The sequence below is a fragment of the Pan troglodytes genome, chromosome 21 (genome assembly GCF_028858775.2).
Source record: "Pan troglodytes isolate AG18354 chromosome 21, NHGRI_mPanTro3-v2.0_pri, whole genome shotgun sequence".
In the NCBI taxonomy this organism is placed as follows: domain Eukaryota; kingdom Metazoa; phylum Chordata; class Mammalia; order Primates; family Hominidae; genus Pan; species Pan troglodytes.
In genome coordinates, this window is record NC_072419.2 from 41467874 (window position 1) to 41490926 (window position 23053).

Here is a 23053-nt window from a genome sequence, read left to right on the forward strand (position 1 = left end):
TGAATCAATCAATCAGTCCACTCAGGAGTCAGTTATATCTGAAGCCTATATGGCAAAAACTAATGTTTGACAAAGCTGGCTGGTGATTTTCCAATATATATTGTTATTTTATGCCTTTCTGAATGATTGAAATATTGAATAATAAAAAAAATTAAAAACAAACCAAAATCTGATCACCTTACTCCCACCCTCACCTTGCTTAAAATGACTCTTAGGACAAAGATTATACTATTATTACTGTACTACTATCACTTCTTCCTTTTAGTTTTATTATGGAAAACTTTCAAATGCATATGAAAATGGAAAGAACAATATTATAAACTCCCTTGGACGCAGCACCCACAAGGATCGCTTGAGCCCAGGAGTTTGAGACCAGCCTGTGCAACATGGCAAAACCCCATCTCTACAAAAAAATACAAAGAGTAGCTGGGTGTGGTGGCATGTGCCTGTAGTCACAGCTACTTGGGAGGCTGAGGCAGGAGGATTGCTTGAGCCCAGGAAGCTGAGGCTACGGTGGACAGAGATCACACCACTGCACTCAAGCCTGGGCCACAGCGCAAAACCCTGTCTAAAACAAAAACAAAAACATGCTTAATGAAGCCGATGAGGCCCTGCATGACTGAGTCCTTCCTATCTCTCTGACTTCCTTTTATACTACCCATTCTTCCCATTGGTCACTAGACTCCAGTCACCCTGCCCTTCCCTCTCTTTTTCTAATATACAGGCTCCTTCCCATTCAGGAATTCAGTAAGGTACTCTTTCCTGGAGTCTCATTCTCAGCCTTCACCTAGCCTCTTCTGTTCATTCACAGATGTCAGCTGAGATGTCATGTACTCAGGGAGGCCATCCCTGATATCACAGCCTACATCTCCTGCCACACACTTTTGTAGCTCCTGGTTCTTCTCTTTCATTCCACTTATCACCACTGTAATGAAATGTTTAGTATTTCCATGTCTATCTCTCCCACCGGCTGTAACTTCCATGAGGATGAGTTCAAAGGGGACTACAGGCATGTAAACCATTATTTATAATGTAATACAAAATATGCTATAAATGAGGATACATATAATGCCATTGGGAGCACATAGAAAGTCCATTTAACCCCGGACAGATAGCCCTCCCTGATGAAGTGGCATTCAAGTTGCATTTTGAAGTAGTGCACCATGGGGAGGCCAGAGTACATATGGGAAAGGAGTTCTAGGGAGAGGGAATAAAATAAAGGCACAGAGGCAGGACTCTGCAGGATATGCTCAGGCAACACAATTAGGTCAGTATAGCTAGAGGTTGGGGTACTTGAGGTGAGCAATAAAGGGTAGAAGGTACAGGACAGAACATGAGGCTGGCAGAACCAGGCATAGTGGCTCACGCCTGTAATCCCAGCTTCTCAGGAGGCTGAGGCTGGAGGATTGCTTGAGACCAAGAGTTTGAGGTCATATTGAGCTACGATTGTGCCACTGCACTCCAGCCTGAGCGACAGAGCAGAACCCCATCTCTACAAAAGAAAACAGGGCTGGAAAGGTGCATTGGCATCACATTGTAAGGGTTGTTGTGTCATGCTAAAGAATTTGGACTTTAAGACAGGCAATGAGGAACCAGAAGATCGGCTTCACAGTCAATCCACTTAGGCTAAAATAATGGAACTTTTTAACATGACTTACAGGTTATTTAGTTCAACCATCTCCCTGTTGCAGTTAAGAAACTGAGACTTGGTCTGGCTGTGGTGGCTCACATCTGTAACCCTAGCACTTTGGGAGGCCAAGCTGGGAGGATCACTTGAGCCCAGGAGTTTGAGACCAGCCTGGGCAACATGGCGAAACCCTATCTCTACAAAAAATACAAAGATTAGCTGGGTATGGTGGTATACACCTACAGTCACAGCTACTTGGGAGGCTGAGGCAGGAGGATTGCTTGAGCCCAAGAAGTTGAGGCTACAGTGAGCAGAGATTGTACCACTGCACTGCAGCCTGGGCCATAGAGTGAAACCCTATCTTAAAAAAATTAGGCCAGGTGCAGTGGCTCACACTTGTAATCCCAGCACTTTGGGAGGCTGAGGTGGGTGGATCACCTGAGGTCAGAAGTTCGAGATCAGCCTGGCCAATATGGTGAAACCCTGTCTTTACTAAAAAATACAAAGAATTAGCTGAGCGTAGTGGTGGGCACCTGTAATCCCAGCTACTTAGGAGGCTGAGGCAGGAGAATCACTTGAACCCGAGAGGCGGAGGTTGCAGTAAGCCAAAATCACGCCATTGCACTCCAGCCTGGGTGACAAGAGCAAGACTATGTCTCAAAAAAAAAAAATTTTTTTTAATTTAAATTTAAAAAACCCTGAGGCCTGGCCACTGGTCTTTGTCTTCACTTTTCCCTTTTCTTAACTCACCAAGAAGTCGAGCCTCAGGGGACAGAAAATTAGCAGATCTGCGGGAGGGCCTTGGACAGGGTGAGGAAGACTAAGGCCTCTCCTTTTCCAGAGAGTGAATGAGACCATGGCCACACTCCTGACTGTGGGCAGAGGCCTCCCCAGAACTGCAAAACTTGGACATCCCAGTGCTGACCCAAAACCCCAAATGTGCCACCTCCCCGGGTATGGTGATCATCTGGCTTGTGGTGGCCTCCTGGGAGCGGGCCAAGGACATTCTGCAGAGCGCCAGGGAATTCCCGCTAGTGCACTTACCACCCACTCAAGAGCCGATGGCAGCCAACAGGCAATGCTGCGCCATTAAGGTGTTTGTCAAGAAGCTAAGCTGGGCATTGTGGGCGATCCTGAGGGCCCTTTTTAGATTGGCTGTAAGTGAAGAAAAAAAAAGAAAAAAAAACAGCATTTGGAGGCAAACTAGAGCTAGTGCAGAGGGTGTAGCATGACAGAAAACCCTCTGAGAGGCAGAGGTGCTTGCCTCCATGTCTGGCTTCCTTACCAACTTGCTCTGTGGTTTTGAATAAGTCATTTCCCCTCCCGGAGTTTTCTTTCTCTCTTCTGCAAAACAAGTATGTTAAATTAGATGATCTCTGAGTATTGGTGACCAGTGCATTTTCTACATACCTGAATGATTATGCCTTCAGTATGAAATTTTACGAATTAGTCATGTAACTCAGGTGGGCTCAGCAGCAAGGCTGGGACCTCAGTTATATGGGTAGAGGAGGAAGCAGGGTTTTGGTGGGACAAGAAGTGGAGGGAACTGACACAGTGATAGGACCCATCCCTGAGGAGTCACCAGAGAGACCCAGTGATTTGGTCTGGCAGCAATAACCAAACGTGGTGGTCAAAGAGGAGAAATGACTTATTAAAAATCACCAAGGGCTGGGTGAGGTGGCTCACACCTGTAATCCCAGCACTTTGGGAGGCTGAGGTGAGTGGACCACCTAAGATCAGGAGTTCGAGACCAGCCTGACTAACATGGTGAAACCCTGTCTCTACTAAAAATACAAAAATTAGCCGGGCATGGTGGCGTGCACCTGTAATTCCAACTACTCGGGAGGCTGAGGCAGGAGAATCACTTGAACCCAGGAGGCAGAGGTTGCAGTGAGCCAAGATCACACCACTGCACTCCAGCCTGTGCGACAGAGCGAGACATCATCTCAAAAAAAAAAAAAAAATCACTAAGAGCAAGTTGGTGGGGGAGCCAGGAATGGAGCCAAGCGTCTCTGCCTTTCAGCGGTTCTTTCCAAGGAGTATGGGAGCAGGAATAGACAATAACATTGTACGAACACTTACTATGTGCCAGAATCTGCTAAATGCTTCTTGCTGCTGTAACAAATTACCACAAACTTATTTCTAAAAGCAACACAGACTTGTTTTCTTACATTTCTGGAGGTCAGAAGTCCAAAATGGGTCTTGCTGGACTGAAATCAAGTTATTGGCAGGGCTGCATTCCTGCTGGAGTTTCTAGGAGAGGATCTCTTCCTTGCCTTTTCCAGTGTCTAGAGAATGCCCGCATCCCTTGGCTTGTGGCCCCTTCTAGCAGCAGCAGCACTGCTATAACCTATGTCTCCCAACACCTTCTCTGACTCAAACCCCCTGCCTTCCTCTTATAAGGATGCTTGTGATTTCATTAGACCCACCTGGATAATCCAGGCTAATCTCCCCCATCTGAAGATCCTTAACTTAATCATTTCTATAAAGTCTCTTTTACCACATAAGGCAACATATTCCCAGGTTTTGGGGATTAGGATGTGGCTGTCTTTGAAGGGTCATTATTTTACCTACCACAGTGCATCATCTCACTGAGTCCTCCTAACAGCCCTTCTTTAAACATCTATTTAACAGATGAGGAGCTCAATGCTTAGAGCAGTTAGGTCATTTGCCCAAGGGCACTCTGCTGGAAAGAGAAAAGTTAGGTAATATTTGGTATGTGGTGGCATCTTGGTCCCAAGTGAGCTGTCTTTTTAGATAGGACCCCATTCAGCTCCCAGGTGTATTGAGAATACAGTCTAACACTGTGGAGGAGGCTGTCTAAGAACTAGGCAGGGAATCTGAGACCCTGAAAAATAGATTAGGGTCACAGCAGTCTCAGCTTAGAACCTGAATGCCAGAGAGAGAAACTGAGGGAAAAAACCCAGTTGTAAGCATTAAGCCAATATAGCAATGGATGAGGAAGAATGATCTTAGGCCACCATTCATGCCTGCATACAGTGATACAATAATATCTTGTGTTGGGGGTTGAAGCTGCTGATGGACCATTTGCTCAAGTTAGGATTGACCAAGGAGATGGGCAAGGTGAGGGACTCAGAGATAACTGCAGAGCCGAGGCACAGAGAGCAGAGGCTGGCTACTGAGCCAGTGCTAATAGAAGACTTTTCTAAATGGGTAACATAGTCAATTATAAGTGACACTGAACAACATGTCCATTTCATCATGGTTATGGCAGGCCCTGTGCTAGCTGTTGGGGTGGCAATGATGAGGAGGACATATATGCATTTTAGAGTCAGGAGGAAGCGACAGATAATTCAACATGTGGTTACAATACAGTGTGATAAGAATTGCGATAAGGAAACAGATGGGGGACTGACAGGGATGTACAAGGACCTTCTGAAATAGATGTAAGAGGTCAAGGCTCCCCAAAGAGGGAGGAGGGGAGAGTGAACTGAATAGAAGGAACAATACGTGTAAGGGCCTGGGAGAACTGGAACTCACTGGAACACAGAGCACTAGGTGGGGAAAGATAAAAGGGGTTGCAGAGGGAGTCAGGGGCCAAATCATAAAGGCTCTTAACTGCAGAGACGGAAAGCTCTTAGAGCCACCTCAGGGCATTCACACTTACTGTTCCCTCATCCTGGAACACGCTTTCCTAGTAGCCACAGGGTCCACTCCCTCACCTCCTTCAGATCTCTTGCTCAAATGTCACCTGCTCAAAGAGATTGTCCCTGATCACCCTCCATAAATAGCTGTCCCACTCTCCATCTCTCCAACCTGCTCTATTCTTCACAGCACTTATTCCCACATGGTTCTTCCACTAGACCATAACTACTAGAAAGTAACTAGAATGCTGTTTTTGGTTTTTGTTTTTGTTTCTGTTTTAGACATGGTCTCATTCTGTCGCCCACAGCCCACTGCAGCCTCCAACTCCTGGGCTCAAGGATCTTCCTGCCACAGTCTCCAGAGCAGCTAGGACTACAGGGGTGTGTCACCACGCCTGGCTACTTTTTTGAATTTTTTTTTTTTTTTTTTTTAGACAGAGTCTTGCTCTGTTGCCAGGCTGGGGTGCAGTGCCGTGATCTTGGCTCACTGCAACCTCCGCCACCTGGGGTCAAGCGATTCTCCTGCCTCAGCCTCCCGAGTAGCTAGGATTACAGGCGCACGCCCGGCTAATTTTTGTATTTTTAGTAGAGATGGGGTTTCACCGTGTTGGCCAGGATGGTCTCGATCTCTTGACCTCATGATCTGTCCGCCTCGGCCTCTCAAAGTGCTGAGATTACAGGCGTGAGCCACCACGCCTAGCTGTTTTTCAATTTTTTTTTTTTTTGTAGAGAGGTGTCTTGCTATGTTGGCCAGGCTGGGACTAGAATGTTTTTGTTTGCTCTTTTAGCCCTAGCACACAGTACTTGGTACATAGTAGGTCCTCAATAAATATTTATTGAATGAAGGGACAGAAATAAACATTTGATGTTTAGGAGGTAGGACCCATAGTTCTTTGGTAAAAGACTAGTGTGCTGTGGCTCACACCTGTAATCCCAGCACTTTGTGAGGCCAAGGCAGGTGTATCACTTGAGCCTAGGAGTTCAAGACCAGCCCTAGCAACACAGCGAGACTTCGTCTCCACAAAAGATTAAAAAATAAAAATTAGCCAGGCGTGGTGGCAAACGCCTGTAGTCCCAGCTACTCAGGAGGCTGAGGTGGGAGGATCACTTGAGCCCAGAAGTTCAAGGCTGCAGTGAGCCATGGCTGAGAGCGAGACCCTGTCTCAAAAAAAAACCAACCAAACAAACAAACAAAAAAGGAAACTGGATGTAGGCAGTGAAGGAGAGGGAAGAGTCACAGGTCATATGAGGCTGCTGGTTTGGACAACTGGGTAGCTGATGGTGCCATACCCTGACATAGCACAGGCATATTGAGCTCACTATTGTCTGAGATAAGGCATTGCACTCCAGGAGTCTGAGGTATAGGAAGTCCTGGGAGGAGGAAGGGCTGCCTGTCCAACACTCTGACCGTATGGAATATGCCTGAATTCTGCCATTTCTTAGCTTTAGGGCTCTGGATACAGTCATCCCTTGATATCCACAAGGGGTTGCTTCCTGGACCTTCTCAGATAATACCAAAATCCGTGGATGCTCAAGTCCCTTATAGCCCGCCATATCCACAAGCTATCCATGGATATGGAGGGCCAACTGTAATTACTTAACCTCTTTGAACCTGTTTCCTCATCCGCAAATTGGGGGTCATATTCCTCCCTCATGGAATTGTTGCATTCTAGGGTGCTTGGCGCAACAGAGTGCCTGTGCCACGTGCTTAGTAGGCACCGTAAAGACGGTGGTTAGTACCACTGCTATGACACTTGGAAGATCTCTGACTGTTAAAAAGTTGTTTCTTTTTTTTCTTCCCCCACGCAACCCCCGCCAGGGAATAGACCTGTTTATGAGCCTCCAAAAAAAAAAAAGTAAAGTAAACAAAACTTTGAAAAATAGTGTTTAAAACTCAGGGATATCTTTGGGGTCACAGGGCCTGTCATTTCTTTTATTATTATTATTATTTATTTTACTTTAAGTTGTGGGATACATGTGCTGAATGTGCAGGTTTGTTACATAGGTATACATATGCCGTGGTGGTTTGCTGCACCTGTCAACCTGTCATCTAGGTTTTAAGCTCCACATGCATTAGGTATTTGTCCTAATGCTCTCCCTCCCCTTTCCCCCCACCCCTCAATAGGCCCCGGTGTGTGATGTTCCCCTGCCTGTGCCCATGTGTTCTCATCGTTCAACTCCCACCTATGAGTGAGAACATGTGGTGTTTGGTTTTCTGTCCCTGTGTTAGTTTGCTGAGGATGATGGTTTCCAGCTTCATCCATGTCCCTGCAAAGGACATGAACTCATTCTTTTTTATGGTTGCATAGTATTCCATGGTGTATACATGCCACATTTTCTTTATCCAGTCTAACATTGATGGGCATTTGGGTTGGTTCCAAGTCTTTGCTATTGTAAATAGTGCTGCAGTAAACATACGTGTGTATGTGTCTTTACAGTAGAATGATAAAAAGTTGTTTCTTATAATGGGTCAAGATCTCTGTCCTATAATCTCTCATTCTGGTCTTAGTTTTGCCCTCTGTACCAACCAGAATGTTCTCCTTCACATTCCTGTTCTCCTTACTACAGTCTCCCTTCTTCAGCCTAAACACCCCTCGTCTGTCTTCCCAGGACATGGTTCCCTGTCCCCTTACTTTCTTGGCCACGCTCCCTTAGTCAAGCTCCAGTTTGTCACAGTCCCTCTGCATATAAAGCCTCTAGAACTGGACTTGAAACTCCCATGCATGTTGAGACCAGTGCCTGGTTCCTGTTGCTCACCTCGTCACCCTAGATTATGACCTCCGTTGCCCCAACTCTTTCATGAGGGTCTTTTATTCTTTCTTCCTCCTTCTAGCCCCTGCTTCCAAATTTGACATCTTCCTGCCTGGTCCTTTTTTGTAGACTTTACCTCTGGCCTTTCTGATACTACCTTCTAGCCCCTTCATTTCTGATCAAACACCTAATCTTGATCATTTTCCTCACTCCTTCTCCAGGCCCATATAGTCTGGTTCAGGCTCCCACTCAGCTGTGATGCTCCCAAATGCCCCCTGGAGACCTCAGTGTTTTACATGACCCAGCTTTTCTCTCCTTCCCCGTGGCCATCTCTATTTCCAGGAGCACTTGTAGGCACTGCCAGAGCTCTGCCTCTTGCCACCCCCATTGCCACTTCTAACCTCACCACCACCTCTGCTGTCTGCCGCTCTCTTCCCTCTTCTGTCCACATTTTGTTCTCCTTGGTATTCTCTGCTCTCTCCTTTCACTGCCACCACTCCAGGACTTCTCAGCTTTGGCTTCTCAGGAACCCAAATCCTGCCTTCTGGCTGGCAGACCAGTCACACCATATTGTCTATGATCTCTACGTCTTTGGCTCGGCCCAACTATTTTGGTCTCTGCTTGTACTCTGAGATTTTTCTTACTTTCCTCTGGGTTTACACCTCTTTCTGCACTTAAAGGGTGACAGACATCTTAAGAGTTGGTTAACTGAGCTGTAAAGGTTAGACTTCTTACGTGGCTGATGATTGATTAATGGATCTAGGTGTAAAGAGATGAAAGCAAGGTCATTGTGTCTAAAAGTGAATGGGACTTTTTTCCTTCAGTGGATTTTATCTTTTTTTTCAAATGGAACAATGGAACCTATTGCCTCATCAAGCAAGGAAGTCAAATCACAATAGATTGAATTTCAGCAAGTGTTTTTTGAAACCTCTAATAGATACCAGGAATTGTGCTTGGTGCTTTCAGTGTATTACTAAATCTTCCCAAGATGAAGTCCCTTCCTTGATATCCAGGCAGTGCCTCCTAGATCAACTGTTCATTCATTAACTCAGTTATTATTTCTTGTGTCAGACACTGTGCTAAATACTATAACAGATACAAAAATAAATATGACACCATCTCTGTTCTCCAGGAACTCAATCTAGTGGGAAAAACAGACATATCCATGACTGGGTATGATACATTGTGGTAGTTGTGTGTACAAAGTACTGCAGGAGTAAAGAGGGCACCCACTAGCTCTGACAGGGAGAGCTAAGGAAGGTTTAACAAAGGAGGTGACATTGAGCTAGACCTTGAAGGATGAGTAGGAGTTTGCTAATGTGCATAAAGAGAATGGGTTTTGGAGGCAGCAGAAACAGCCTGGAACTGTGAAGGGCAGAGAGTGCTTTGGACTTGCTATGACTGGAATGTAGAACACTTGCTCTTGCCTCAGGAGTTCTGCCCAGAGAAGGCAGAGGATTGTCTGGGTCACAGAGAAAGTGAGTGGCAGAGACAGGATTAAGCAGCACGAATTAGAATTGTCCAACCCCGATCCATCTTCCTTAGCCTCTAATACACACACACAGACACACACACACACACACACACACACACACACACACACACACACATAATGCTAGTCCAACCTCTTGTCCTGTCCCCTGGCTTAGATGCTGTCATTCGACTGCCCCCACCCCATTTGCCCTTCTAGGAGTGTGCCCCTAGGCTCTGAGGATTGTCCCCAGAGAACCCGGGAGAGAAACAGAGCCTAGAGAATATTAGAGAATACACTAATACTGGCCCACCCCCACCATGTGTCTGATCCATCCCAGTGTTTAGTTCTGGCCTAGACATTTGCCTATGACCTGAGTCCATAGATCCTAACTCCTGATGTGGCCAGGATAGACTCTGTGATGTTCGTAATGGATTTGGATGGGCTGTGAGATGCTCCTTGCTTGAGTATCCCAGAAAACGAGCTGCGTAAACCAGGTTGCCAGCTTTTTACTGAGGAGGAGCTACTTTTAATTCCCAGAGCACTGGAACGCTAGAGTGGGCTTATGTAGAAGACCCCCTGTTCCTCACTTCCTACCATAAGCAGGAATGAAAATTTTTAAATTCCATGCTAGCTTCGAGGTGGATGCTCAAAAAATACTCCATTGGCTGACTGGCTTGTGAGTAGTTATCTGTTCAGAGGTCCCTAGCTATTTCCCAAATGGTGTAATTCATCTTAGTCAAATTTTTAGAGAACCAGTAGAGTCCGTTGGCAGATAGGGAGGCACTGGATATATTTTAGGTTTGTACCACACCTCTTTTGGGGATGTCTTGAGGCAGCTTACATATTAAAACATAATGTCTTGTGGCTCTACGCCTGTAATCCCAGCACTTACGGAGGCCAAGGCGGGTGGATCACCTGAGCCCAGGAGTTCAAGACCAGCCTGACCAAAATGGTGAAACCCCATCCCTACTAAAAATACAAAAATTACCTGGGCATGGTGGCACATGCCTGTAATCCCAGCTACTTGGGAGGCTGAGACAGGAGAATCACTTGAACCTGGGAGGCAGAGATTGCAGTGAGCCGAGATCGTACCACTGCACTCCAGCTTGGGCAACAGAGTGAGACTCCATCTCAAAAATAAAAATAAAATAAAAATTAAATTTAAAAAAAGCCCATAATGTCTTTATGTAAGTCTTTTAAGGATGAAACATAAAACTTGGTGGTCTGAATGATGAAAAAAGTAATGGTTACTTCCAAACATCCCCATGCTCAACAAATAAGCTATAAATTTGGCTGAAAAGTTCCTGGGAGAAAGACAAAAAGGGAAACACATTGGGTTATCCAGTGTTCCTTTTCTTATACCTTAAAGTATACAGAATATCCTATAGGGAAAACATTTTCCTCAAGCTAAAGCCTAATAGAAAGTAATTGTGTTTGGTCCTAAGAAAGTTGAGTGAGAAGGTGAAGGGTATGTAATTCCATTTAGCCGTCGTTTCTCCATATCCACTCAGCACCAGGCCCTATGCAGTGTCCCCAGTCTTCTGGGAGATGCTGTCATGTCCATAAGTCACCCAAGAGAAAGAAGACCTGACCGCAAAAGATGAACTGCCCTCCATAGGACCCACAAGAACTGGCTCTTGGTCCAAGGAGCACATGGGAGGGCAGGATGGCTAGATTTCAAAAAGCAAGAGTCAAATGGCCAGGCACGGTGGCTCATGCCTGTAATCCCAGCACTTTGGGAGGCCAAGGCAGGTGTATCACTTGAGGTCAGGAGTTCAAGACCAGCCTGGCCAACATGGTGAAACCCCATCTCTACTAAAAATACAAAAATTAGCCAGGCAGTAGTGGCATGTGCCTGTAATCCCAGCTACTTGGGAGGCTGAGGCAGAAGAATCACTTGAACCTCGGGGGTGAAGGTTGCAGTGAGCCGAGATCACACCACTGCACTCCAGCCTGGGCAAGAGAGCAAGACTCCATCTCAAAAAAAGAAAAAAAAAATCTGCTCAGAATGTGCTATGCTCTCCCACATTTCCAGGCAATTGCACATGCTGTATACTTCAAGGCTTAGCTTAAATCTCATCTCTATCTGGAAGCCGTCCCTGAGTTCCCCTTTCTCTGTGGTGCCCCCCTCCCCACCATGGATAAGACACCCTTCTTTTGTTCTCCCATAGAACTCTATGCACACCTGCTTTTTAGCATTGTATTTTTATTGTGGGTTTACTTGTCAGTCTCTGAGTTCCTTATTCATCTTTATTTTTTCAGAGCCTTGCACAGTGCCTAGCCTGTAGTAGGTGCTCAGTTAATGCTTGTTGAATGCACATAATGAGCAGCTACTGTATCCAGCACTGTCCTGGGCACTGGATGATTAAGCTACAGCCCCTTCCCTTGAGGATGTTAAAGTCCCAGCACTTTGGGAGGAGGAGAAGGAGGAGGAGGAGGAGGAGGAGACTCTTACATAAAGTAATGATTCCAGCCCAATCTTATAATATCTATAATAGGGGATTTGGGGAGCACAGAAGAGGAAGAAAATAACTTAGCCTGACACGTCAGGAAAGTCTTCCAGAGGTAGTAATTTATGGGCTGAACCTTAAAATATAATTTTTTTTTTTTTGCCAAACTGAGAAAAATATTAGGCAGAGGGAAAAACATGTATTAATACAAAGGCAGGAAAGAGAATCAATATTTAGGGAACTGCAAGTATTGATATTCTGTGCCATCATTTGGAATGGAAAGTATGTTTCAGATCCAATTGTGAGAGACAGAAAGTTGTTACTTTATTGTGTATGTTTCAAGGCTTTATTATTCCGACAATTTTTCTTGTATCATCAGATGGATTTTATCACAAGGCAGTAAAGATGTTATAGTCACCTTTGGTGAAGCAAATAATAACTTATTTATAGTTTCTGGCTGGCTGCCTTCTGAAACACTGTTTCATTTGACTTATAATAAAAGACACATCCATAATTAGCCTGTTCATATAGACACATGAAACAAAAGCTATAGCTAGGAGGGGAATAATGCCATTTCCCCAGGCTCTTTTCCCTTCATTGGCTTATTTGGCATTCAGGATAATCCTCTGAGGATGGGAAATGGGGTTATCTAGATTCAAGCCCAGCATGTAGCTCCTGGAAGTGCTTGTGGGCTCAACAAATACACGGATGTTTTCCTCATTTTCCAGCTGATGCCACACATATTTCCTGGTACTCTTGTGTCCCTGGGTCTCCATCCCCTCATGCTTTTGGGTGGGAATAATTTTTTTGTTTGTTTTTTGAGACAGAGTTTCGCTCTTGTTGCCCCAGCTGGAGTGTAATGGCATGATCTCAGCTCACTGCAACCTCCGCCTCCTGGGTTCAAGTGATTCTCCTGCCTCAGCCTCCCGAGTAGCTGAGATTACAGGCACCTGTCACCATGCCCGGCTAATTTTTGTATTTTAGTAGAGATGGGGTTTCACCATGTTGGTCAGGCTGGTCTCGAACTCCTGACCTCAGGTGATCCACCCACCTCGGCCTTCCAAAGTGCTGAGATTACAGGCGTGAGCCACCGCGCCCAGCCGGGAATAATCTTTACTTGCTATCCTTCAGAGTCATTACTTGTTGGAGCTCCTTCACCCAAGCTTCTTTCAGATTCTCTTGCCTTTTTAATGTTTTTCTCTTTAAAAAAATCACTCCATGCATAAAACTTAGAAAACAGGAAAGCACAAAAAAGTGCCTCGTGATACTATAACCAAAGGATACTCAGTCAATTCTTTTTTTTAAAAAAAAGTTATGACATCATTTCAGACTTTCAGAAACATTTTCGAGAATAGGACAATTTCTTTAAATATTTATTTATTTACTTATTTATTTTAGAGATGAGGTCTCACTCTGTGGCCCAGCCTGGAGTGCAGTGGCATGATCATGGCTCACTACAGCCTCTTACTCCTGGGCTCAAGCGATCCTCCTGCCTCAGCCTCCCAAGTAGCTAGGACCATGGGTGCACACCAGCATGCACAGCTAATGTTTAACTTTTTTGTAGAGATGGGGTCTTGATATGTGGCCCAGGCTGGTCTCAAACTCTTGGCTTCAAGCCATCCTTTCACCTCAGCCTCTTAAAGCACTGGGATTACAGGCATGAGCCACCACACCCAGCCAACAAAGAATTCTTGAATGCTCCTCACCCAAAACTGTTAACATCTAACTATACTTACTTTATCTCTCTCTCTTCTCTCTGTCTCTGTCTGTCTCTCTCTTTATATATATATAGGCATATATGTATATTTCTTTTTTTTTTTTAAGACAGAGTCTTGCTCTGTCACCCAGGCTGGAGGGCAGTTGTGCAATCTTGGCTCAGTGCAGGCTCTGCCTCCCAGGTCCAAGTGATTCTCCTGCCTTAGCCTCCTGAGTAGCTGGGATTACAGGTGTGCACCACCATGACTGGCTAATTTTTGTATTTTTAGTAGAGACGAGGTTTCATCATATTGGCCAAGCTGGTCTCGAACTCCTGACCTCAAGTGATCCTCCCGCCTAGGCCTCCCAAAGTGCTGGGATTTTAGGCGCGAACCACCACGCCTGGCCATATATGTATATTTCTGAACCCATTTAAGAATAATTTGCTAGCCAATTGTCACCTGGGCCAAAAAAAAAAAAAAAAAAGAATAAGTTGCAGATATTATGCACCCTTATGTCAGCCTCAGTCCTTCAGTGTGTATTTCCTAAAAATCACGTATTCTCCTACATATTAATTTTTATATATGCCTTTCTAGATTTTTTATATGCACACATGATTTATGTATATTTAAATAAGATCATGCATTGTTTTATTTATATTTATTTATAGTGCCTTGCTTTTTGGGGGGTAGCAATACATATTGTATATAATCTCCTGCCAATAAATATTCTACAACATGATTCTTCATCAGGCTTTGACAGGAGACACGGTGGGTTTCTGGGTGGCACAACATTTTCAAAATACCACTCTGCATCACGGAATCAGCCGTGCTGGCCGGGCGCGGTGGCTCACGCCTGTAATCCCAGAACTTTGGGAGGCTGAGGCGGGCGGATCATGAGGTCAGGAGATCGAGACCATCCTGGGTAACATAGTGAAACCCTGTCTCTACTAAAAAAAAAAAAAAAAAAAAAAAAAAAAAAAAAAAATTTTACAAAAATTAGCTAGGCATGGTGGCGTGTGCCTGTAATCCCAGCTATTCGGGAGGCTGAGGCAGGAGAATCACTTGAACCCGGGAGGCGGAGGTTGCAGTGAGCTGAGATTGTGTCACTGCACTCCAGCCTGGTGACAAAGCTGGACTCCGTCTCAAAAAATAAAAAAGAATTAACCATGCTGTGCTTTTCCAGGTCTAGTCCAATATCAGTGGAAAGCACTGAATAAATGAGTAAAGAGGCAGGGCAATGGAAAACTCTGAATTCAAATTTAATCTTTATTCTGTGGCCAGTAGAAATCCAATGAAATGTTTCTAGCAGGAGGGGACACCAATAAAAGCTGCTCTCTGGAGATGAATTTGACAGTGTCTGCAGGATGGGGTGAAGGAAAAAGAACTCAGAGCATGAGTCCAGGAGTCACTGGGGTCAAATGATCCCTCGTGTTCAAGGCACATCTCTGCCCAGGTAGAACAGAGCCTTTCCCAGCATAACGCATCTTTTTCTTTCCCGTGTCTTTCAGAACTGGTTAAAGTCCTATGGCTATCTGCTTCCCTATGACTCACGGGCATCTGCGCTGCACTCAGCGAAGGCCTTGCAGTCGGCAGTCTCCACTATGCAGCAGTTTTACGGGATCCCGGTCACCGGTGTGTTGGATCAGACAACGATCGAGTAAGATTTGCATAGGACATTGTGCCTTTGAACTTTCTGGACTTACATTTGGGTTCACATTTGTCATGGCCTGTGTACACCCCATGCCCATCCTCCCTTCCTATCTTTTATTCCTGCAGTGCCATCCTGGGAAAGAATATCTCGATGTGAGTGGGGGATGTGCTGGGATGGGAGTCCAGCCCTCCCATTAACATTCCATGTGACCTTGGAGACAAGTTGCTTAACCCTTCTGGACCTCAGTTTCCTTATCAGTACAGTGAGGGGTTGGGTTATAGATGGGGTCTTAAATCCCCTCTGGCTCGAATAATTTATCTATGGGTCACCCTCTGGAGTTCCCTGCAACGTGCATGTCTCACAGAATACAGAAAACGCTTGAATGATAACGAGTTAGCTCCACTTTTTCCATTTACCAAACATGTGCTAGGTGCCTGCATGTGCCTGTCATCCGGCCCTCCAGAGGCTCACCATTTAGTGACAAATACAGTCATCTAGCCACACCAGTCTAGAGCTCAGAAGGAAACAATGAGTTTTGGGGAGACACTTAGGAGGTAGTAACACTTAGGAGGTAGAAAAAAGCCATGAGGATGGTCACAATCACTCAAGGAGAATGTAAAGATTCACGGGCAGGGTGCTGGGGATGGAACCCCACAAAGCCAGCCAAGAAGGGGCAGCCGGAGGGGAAGAAGCCTGACGTGATGATGTGATGCAATGTCATGATGCCACATGGTGTGGGGTGGGCAGTGGGGCCAGCCGCTCCAGAGCCCTCCAACAGGAGCATGGCTGAAAGTTGTCTGCTGGATTTAGTGACAAAGAGCTTGTTGTTAACCTCAGCAGAATGGTGGAGATGAAGTCAGTTGAAGTGGGGAGAAGCGGAGGTGAGGAGAATAGGTGGCAAGTGGAGGGAAGACATTCAAGAAGCTTGACAGGGAGGTGGGGAGAAATGGGTAGCAGCTAGAGGATGAAGTTTTGTTTGTCTAAGATAGGAGAGAGTTGAACAGCCTTAAACTTGCTTAAGAAAAAGCTATGAGAGTTGTTTAAGAAAAGCCATTCACATCATTAAAGCATGGAAAAGAACAGGAGTGAGTTTCCTAAGGAGGTGGGAAGGGAGGGGAACCTGAGGCAGGTGGAAGATGCTAGCAGGGCTGGGTGAGGATCCAAGGGAGTTGGTGGGGGGAGGAACAGGAAATGCACCCAGTTGTGGATCAAGGATCAATTTGACGTAAGTCACTCCTGGACAGAATCATCTATCTGGGTCTCAGTGTGTTCATTTGCAAAGGAGAGTGTTGGATTATGGCTCTAAATTCTAGATTCCCCCCCCCCTTTTTTTTTTTTGATGAGACGAAGTCTCGATCTGTCACCCAGGCTGGAGGGCAGTGGCGTGATCTCGGCTCACTGCAACCACTGCCTCCAGGGTTCAAGCGATTCTCCTGCCTCAGCCTCCCAAGTAGCTAAGATTACAGGCATGTACCACCATGCTGGCTAATTTTTTTTGTATTTTTAGTAGAGACGGGGTTTCACCATGTTGGCCAGGCTGGTCTCGAACTCCTGACCTCAGGTGATCGGCCCACCTCGGCCTCCCAGAGTGCTAGGATTACAGGCGTGAGCCACCGTGCCCAGCCTAGATTCCATTATTTTAAGCATCTAAGCTTTTAAAACTTGGCAAGTCTGGGGTTTTAGGATCCTAAAATCCTGTGTGAACATTTCCCATTCCTAGGATTCTCTATGAGAGTGTGAACTTCTTCTCCTGTGCTGTTGTGAATACAGTGGACTCCTTGGCCCCGTGGTCTCCAGAGTGGGCTGGTTAAAGAGAGCCCAGCCGCCTTTCAAAGCGGAGGTTATTTTGAGGGCTTTGCACAGGCCTCATGGCAGTGCATCCTGGGGCAGAAGCACTGGTGTCTCTGCTGCGGCACCACCTGGCCTTGGGTTTTACTCTCTTCCAAAAAGCCCCAGGCCTGTTGGATGGCGCTCAGAGAGTGGCAGGTGGATGGTGAAAGGAGGAGGCAGCGGGAATGATCCGAGGGAAAAGGATGGCATTTCCCACTTGCAGTTCTGCCCACACCTCCTTGTAGAAGGCAGGGGAGTTGTGGTCTGGAAGCAGGGGAAGGAGGAAGCCAGTCGCACTTATTAATCCAAGACCTGAGATGGGGAGTGTTCAGGGTAGAATTTAGAGCCCCAAGATGCAGCTCCAGCTCTGTGACCTTGGGCAATGGCTGCCTTTCTCTGAGCCTGTTTCCTCCCCTAGGTGCCTTTGGGTCTAACTCAGTCAGAGGTGGTTCTTGGTTCCCTTCCCAGGGACTGTTAATTAAAGGAAGCTAGATTAGCCATTTAAAGTCCTATGTTTGAGTGTCTACCTTGGGAAATGTCACACATTTATTCATTCACTCATTCATTTGGTCAACAACATAGTTCCTCTAGCTCAGCTTTGTGCTAAGCACTGACAGGAAAAAATAAAAGCTCCAGGCTTTGTTAAATTGCATTAATGAATAGTTCATTTTTTCATTCAGCTAAGTTCCAGTCCTGCCTTGCTGATTTCTGTGTTTTGCAAGGTACTGGATTTATCTGTGGATTGTTTCCCTCATCTGTGAAATGGGAATAATAATTTCTTTTTTTTTTTTTTTGAGACAGAGTCTCGCTCTGTCGCCCAGGCTGGAGTGCAGTGGCGCGATCTCGGCTCACTGCAAGCTCCACCTCCTGGGTTCAAGCCATTCTCCTGCCTCAGCCTCCCGAGTAGCTGGGACTACAGGGGCCCGCCACCACGCCCGGCTAATTTTTTTTTTTATTTTTTAGTACAGACGGGGTTTCACCATGTTAGCCAGGATGGTCTCGATCTCCTGACCTCGTGATCCGCCCGCCTCGGCCTCCCAAAGTGCTGGGATTACAGGTGTGAGCCACCGTGCCTGGCCCGGGAATAATAATTTCTGTTACCTCACAGTGTTGTTTTGAGAATCAAACTTTTTTATTTTATTTATTTATTTATCTATTTATTGAGACAAGGTCTGACTCCCCTCACCCAGGTTGAAGTGTACTGGTGTGATCTTGGCTCACTGTAGCCTCAACTTTCCAAGCTCAGGTGATCCTCCCACCTCAGCCTCCCTAGTAGCTGGGACTACAGGCACATGCCACCATGCCTGGCTAATTTTTTGTATCTTTAGTAGAGATAGGGTTTTGCCATGTTGCCCAGGCTGGTCACAATCTTCTAGGCTCAAGCAATCTCCTGCCTCAGCTTCCCAAAGTGCTAGGATTATAGGTGTTAGCTACTGCACCTAGCCAAGAATTAAACATTTTAAAAGAATGTGCTGGGCGCAGTGGCTCATGACTGTAGTCCCAGCACTTTGGGAGGCCGAGGTGGGCAGATCACCTGAGGCTAGGAGTTCAAGACCAGCTTGGCCAACATAGTGAAACCCTGTCTGTACTAAAAGTACAAAAATTAGCCAAGCGTGGTGGTGCGCACCTGTAATCCCAGCTACTACTCAGGAGGTTGAGGCAGGAGAATTGCTTGAACTTGGGAGGCAGAGGTTGCAGTGAGCTGAGATGGCACCACTACACTCCAGCCTGGGCAACAGAGTGAGACTCTGTCTCAAAAAAAAAAAAAAAGAAAGAAAGAAAGAAAAAAAGAGAAATACCTGAAACTGGGTAATTTATAAAGAAAAGAGGTTTAGTTGGCTCAGGGTTCCACAGGCTTTACAGGAAGCATGGCTGGGGACGCCTCAGGAAACTTTCAATTGTAGTAGAAGGCAAAGGGGAAACAAGCACATCATCATATGGCAGGAGCAGGGGGAAGAGTGAGAAGGGGGAGGTGCTCCACACCATTAAACAACCAGATCTCATGAGAACTCACTCACTATCAGCAGAACAGCAAGGGGGAAGTCTGCCCGCATGGCCCAATCACCTCCCACCAGGCCCCGCCTCCAACAGAGACACAAATCAAAACATATCACCTGGTAACAAACAGATATCAGGATTTACGTAATTTCAGGCACTGGGCTACCTTCTTTTGAGGATACAATGATGAATAGGACATAGTTCCTGTCCTCAATTTACCATTTATTAGAGGAAATAGACCAATAAATTTTAAATCACAACACAATATAATAAGTGCTGCAGAGAATTATGTTCCACATCCCACAGTTGTTAAGCCACTTCTTTTTTTTTTTTTTTTTTTTTTTTTTCCTGAAACGGCATTTCACTCTTCTTGCCCAGGCTGGAGCACAATGGCACAATCTTGGTTCACTGCAACCTCTGCCTCACGGGTTCAAGCAATTCCCCTGCCTCGGCCTCCCAAGTAGCTGGGATTACAGCCATCTGCCACCACGCCTAGCTAATTTTTTTGTAGTTTTAGTAGAGACAGGGTTTCACCATGTTAGCCAGGCTGGTCTCGAACTCCTGACCTCAGATGATCCACCTGCCTCGGCCTCCCAGAGTGCTGGGATTACAGGCATGAGCCACCGCACCCAGCCTGTTTAGCCACTTCTTGAACGAGTCTAGTGAAAGAGAATTTGCTGTCTTCATGCTATGCCACTCTACTGTCGAATAGTTGTGATTCATTCATTCATTCATTCAGTCAGTCAACAATAATTATTGAACCCCTTCTGTGTCAGGCACTGTGCCAGCCCTGGGGATACAAGCAAGATTCCTGTCCTTATGGAGCTTAGAATCTGGGGAAAGAGACAAAGAATAAACAAGAAAGCAAATGCATAATCTAAGTTCACAAGTGATAAATCCTATGAAGAAACATTAAGCAGGATAAGCAGATAGCAGTGGGTTGGGGACACGGAAACTATTTTAGATACAGAGGACGAGGAAGTCCTCTGTGAAGGGATAATATTTGAGCAGAGACCTTAATGAAGTAAGGGAACAAACCACATGCAGAAGAGTGTTGCAAGTAGAGGGAACAGCAATGCAAAAACCCTGGCATGGGAATAGGCTTAGCATGTTCAAGGAACAGCAAGAAGGTCGCCATGACTGGAGCATAGGATATAACGGGAGAAGGATGACGGTGTTCTTGGACACGTATGCAGGGGCTGGATCACATGGGGCTTTGTGGGCCAGGATGAAGAGTTTGACTTTTTTTTTTTTTTTGAGACAGAGTCTTGCTCTGTCGCCCAGGCTGGAGTGCAATAGCACAATCTTGGCTCACTGCAACCTCCACCTCTCAGGTTCAAGCGATTCTCCTGCCTCAGCCTGCTGAGTAGCTGGGATTACAAGTGTGAACCACTGCAGCTGGCTAATTTTTTTTTTTGTATTTTTAGTACAGATGGGGTTTCACCGTGTTGGCCAGGCTGGTCTCGAACTCCTGACCTCAGATAATCCACCCGCCTCAGCCTCCCAAAGTGCTGGGATTACAGGCGTGAGCCACCGTGCCCAGCTGAAGAGTTTGAATTTTATTCTGTGTTTGGGGAAGTCGTTGGAGGCTTTTAACCAGGGCATCCTGTAATCTCATTGCATTTACAGAGCATTTTCATGTACTTCCTCCTTGAAGACGCACCTCCACCTAAGACCAAGAACTAGAGTTCTCATGTTGCAGAGGAGGAAACTGAGGTTCATATTGGTTCAGCCACTTGCCTGGGGGTCCTATGACTAGTGGTGGAGCTGGAACTTATCAAGCCCATATATTCTGATTCTCAGTCTTTATACAGCTATTTCCTCATGTATGATTGTGAGTGCATGAATTAATGAATCAATCAATCATGTTCTTGTTGGGGTCCATCCAAGCCAGGGTCCCAGAGTGTAGCTTGAGGATGCACATTGCTTTCCAGACTGGAGCTGGGGAACAGGCAGTCCCTTCCTAAAGTGTTCAGTGACCACAGTGCATATGCGTGTGTGTGTGTCCTCTCTCTGCCCAGGTGGATGAAGAAACCCCGATGTGGTGTCCCTGATCACCCCCACTTAAGCCGTAGGCGGAGAAACAAGCGCTATGCCCTGACTGGACAGAAGTGGAGGCAAAAACACATCACCTACAGGTGCTTCGACTCCCCCTCTTCCTCCCTGCCTTTGGCTCCACCCTCCCTCTGTTTTTCCTGGCCTGAGTTTCAAAGGCTCACAATGTAGGGGGGTCTGGGGATCAGGCTTACAACATAGGCCAAGAGCCAGGCATGTGGGCATTGGCACCAGGTGCTGAGAGCCCATAACCTTGTCCTCCTTGTGGCTTCCATAGGATGCTGTGACTCCAACCTCAGGTTTATTTGGTCCTCTGGGGGCTCTTAGTTGTCTTCTGTTTAGATGCCTATAGTTTTTAGGTTACAGGAAGTGGGGTATGAATGGTTTGGTAACTTTCAGCTGTGAAAAAGAATCGTGGCTTGCAGTGAGCTATATCATGCCACTGCACTCCAGCCTGCGTGACAGAGTGAGACTCTGTCTCCAAAACAAAACAAATGAAACAAAAACCACAAAACAAAACAAACAAAACCATGGCTTAATTCAGTCTCCTTATCACTGCCTGCTAAACCCCATTCCCTCTGATCTGGATCCTCCCACCCCAAAATCCACCTGATGGACTTCACCTGAGATTCCCAACGCAGAGTTCCAGTTGTTTCTTAAGGAGTATAAAGAACTGGGACCTGAATCATAATAGTGTCATCTTTGACTGTCTGGAGGAACCAAGGGCAGAGCAGGATCCATCTCCAAGTCAGATCAGTGGCCCAAGAACTAGATGATGGAGCCCATCACAGCAGACTGAAGCACCGGAGTGAGGCTGGGGCAAGGGCCAGGCATTGAGCAGGCTCAGGTGGGGGTGGGGCAAGGGGCAGGCACTGGACAGGCTCAGGTGGGGCTGGGGCAAGGGCCAGGCATGGGCAGGCTCAGGTGGGGCTGGGGCAAGGGCTAGGCATGGGCAGGCTCAGGTGGGTGCTGGCTGGCACTTCTCAAGGCTCTGCTGTCATCTCAGGTGGATCCCTTTGGTGCAGAGGCAAGATCTAAGACAGAGATCCTCAGAGTTGAACTAAAGGCTCCCCTGCTGACAAGCACTCCCTACAGAACGGGACTTTTTTTTTTTTTTTTCAGAAATCTGACAGGAGAAGGAAAGTTAGGGTTGAACAAAGGGTTCTTCTGCTGATAAGCTGTCCCTTCAGAACGGGATTTTTTTTTTCCAGAAATCTGACAAGAGAAGGAAACTTAAGAATCTAGGTTAGAAACTGAATAGACTCTTGGGTCTCTTGAAGGGGTAGAGTGGATCAAGAGAAAGAAGCACTGGGTTCTAACCCAACTCTGAGTAACTTCTATCACTCGACTTCTCTGGGCTTCAGTTTCCTTACGTGTGGAGTAGGTAGAATAATCCATGCCCCAGAGGGTCACAGGGCAGGGAACCCACAGGTAGTAACGTTGTTTTGTGAAGAACCAATGCAATATGAACACAGCGACGCTAAACAGCTAAACCTATAATGGATTAAATCAGATACCGGCCAGCTTCTAGGCAGACAAGCCAAAGATTGGTACCAAAGATTTTTTAAAGAGACTTTTCACTTAAACTCCTCTCTATTATTTGAATATTTTTATAACTTTTATAAATGAACATATTTTGTATTAGGGAAAAAAACTTAAAATTCAGAAAATGCTATCTACCAATTTCCTTTGGGTGTTTTTTTTTTTTTTTTTTTTGAGACAGAGTCTCACTCTTGTCACCCAGGCTGGAGTGCAGTGGTGCAATCTTGGCTCACTGCAACCTCTGCCTCTGGGTTCAAGCAATTATCCTGCTTCAGCCTCCCGAGTAGCTGGGATTACAGACTCACACCACCACGCCTGGCTAATTTTTGTACTTTTAGTAGAGACAGGATTTCACCATGTTGGTCAGGCTGGT

General features: G+C 46.0%; 2 protein-coding genes across 2 annotated transcripts in view; one reads left to right on the top strand and one right to left on the bottom strand.

Moving 5' to 3' along the window:
• The window catches only part of MMP24OS (MMP24 opposite strand), a 53222-nt gene that overhangs the window by 6404 nt on the left and 23765 nt on the right, over positions 1 to 23053 (bottom strand). The window contains exon 3 of the transcript XR_676210.5: positions 2672 to 2782. The gene's annotated coding sequence lies outside the window, so the exon portion shown is untranslated. The remainder of the gene's footprint in view (positions 1 to 2671; positions 2783 to 23053) is intronic.
• MMP24 (matrix metallopeptidase 24) overlaps positions 5639 to 23053 on the top strand; it is a 39325-nt gene continuing 21910 nt past the window's right edge. Inside the window, exons 1-3 of the mRNA XM_016937754.4 lie at positions 5639 to 11917; positions 15113 to 15261; positions 21105 to 21221. Coding sequence (XP_016793243.1) covers positions 11771 to 11917; positions 15113 to 15261; positions 21105 to 21221 — 413 coding nt within the window. The 5' untranslated portion in view covers positions 5639 to 11770. The remainder of the gene's footprint in view (positions 11918 to 15112; positions 15262 to 21104; positions 21222 to 23053) is intronic.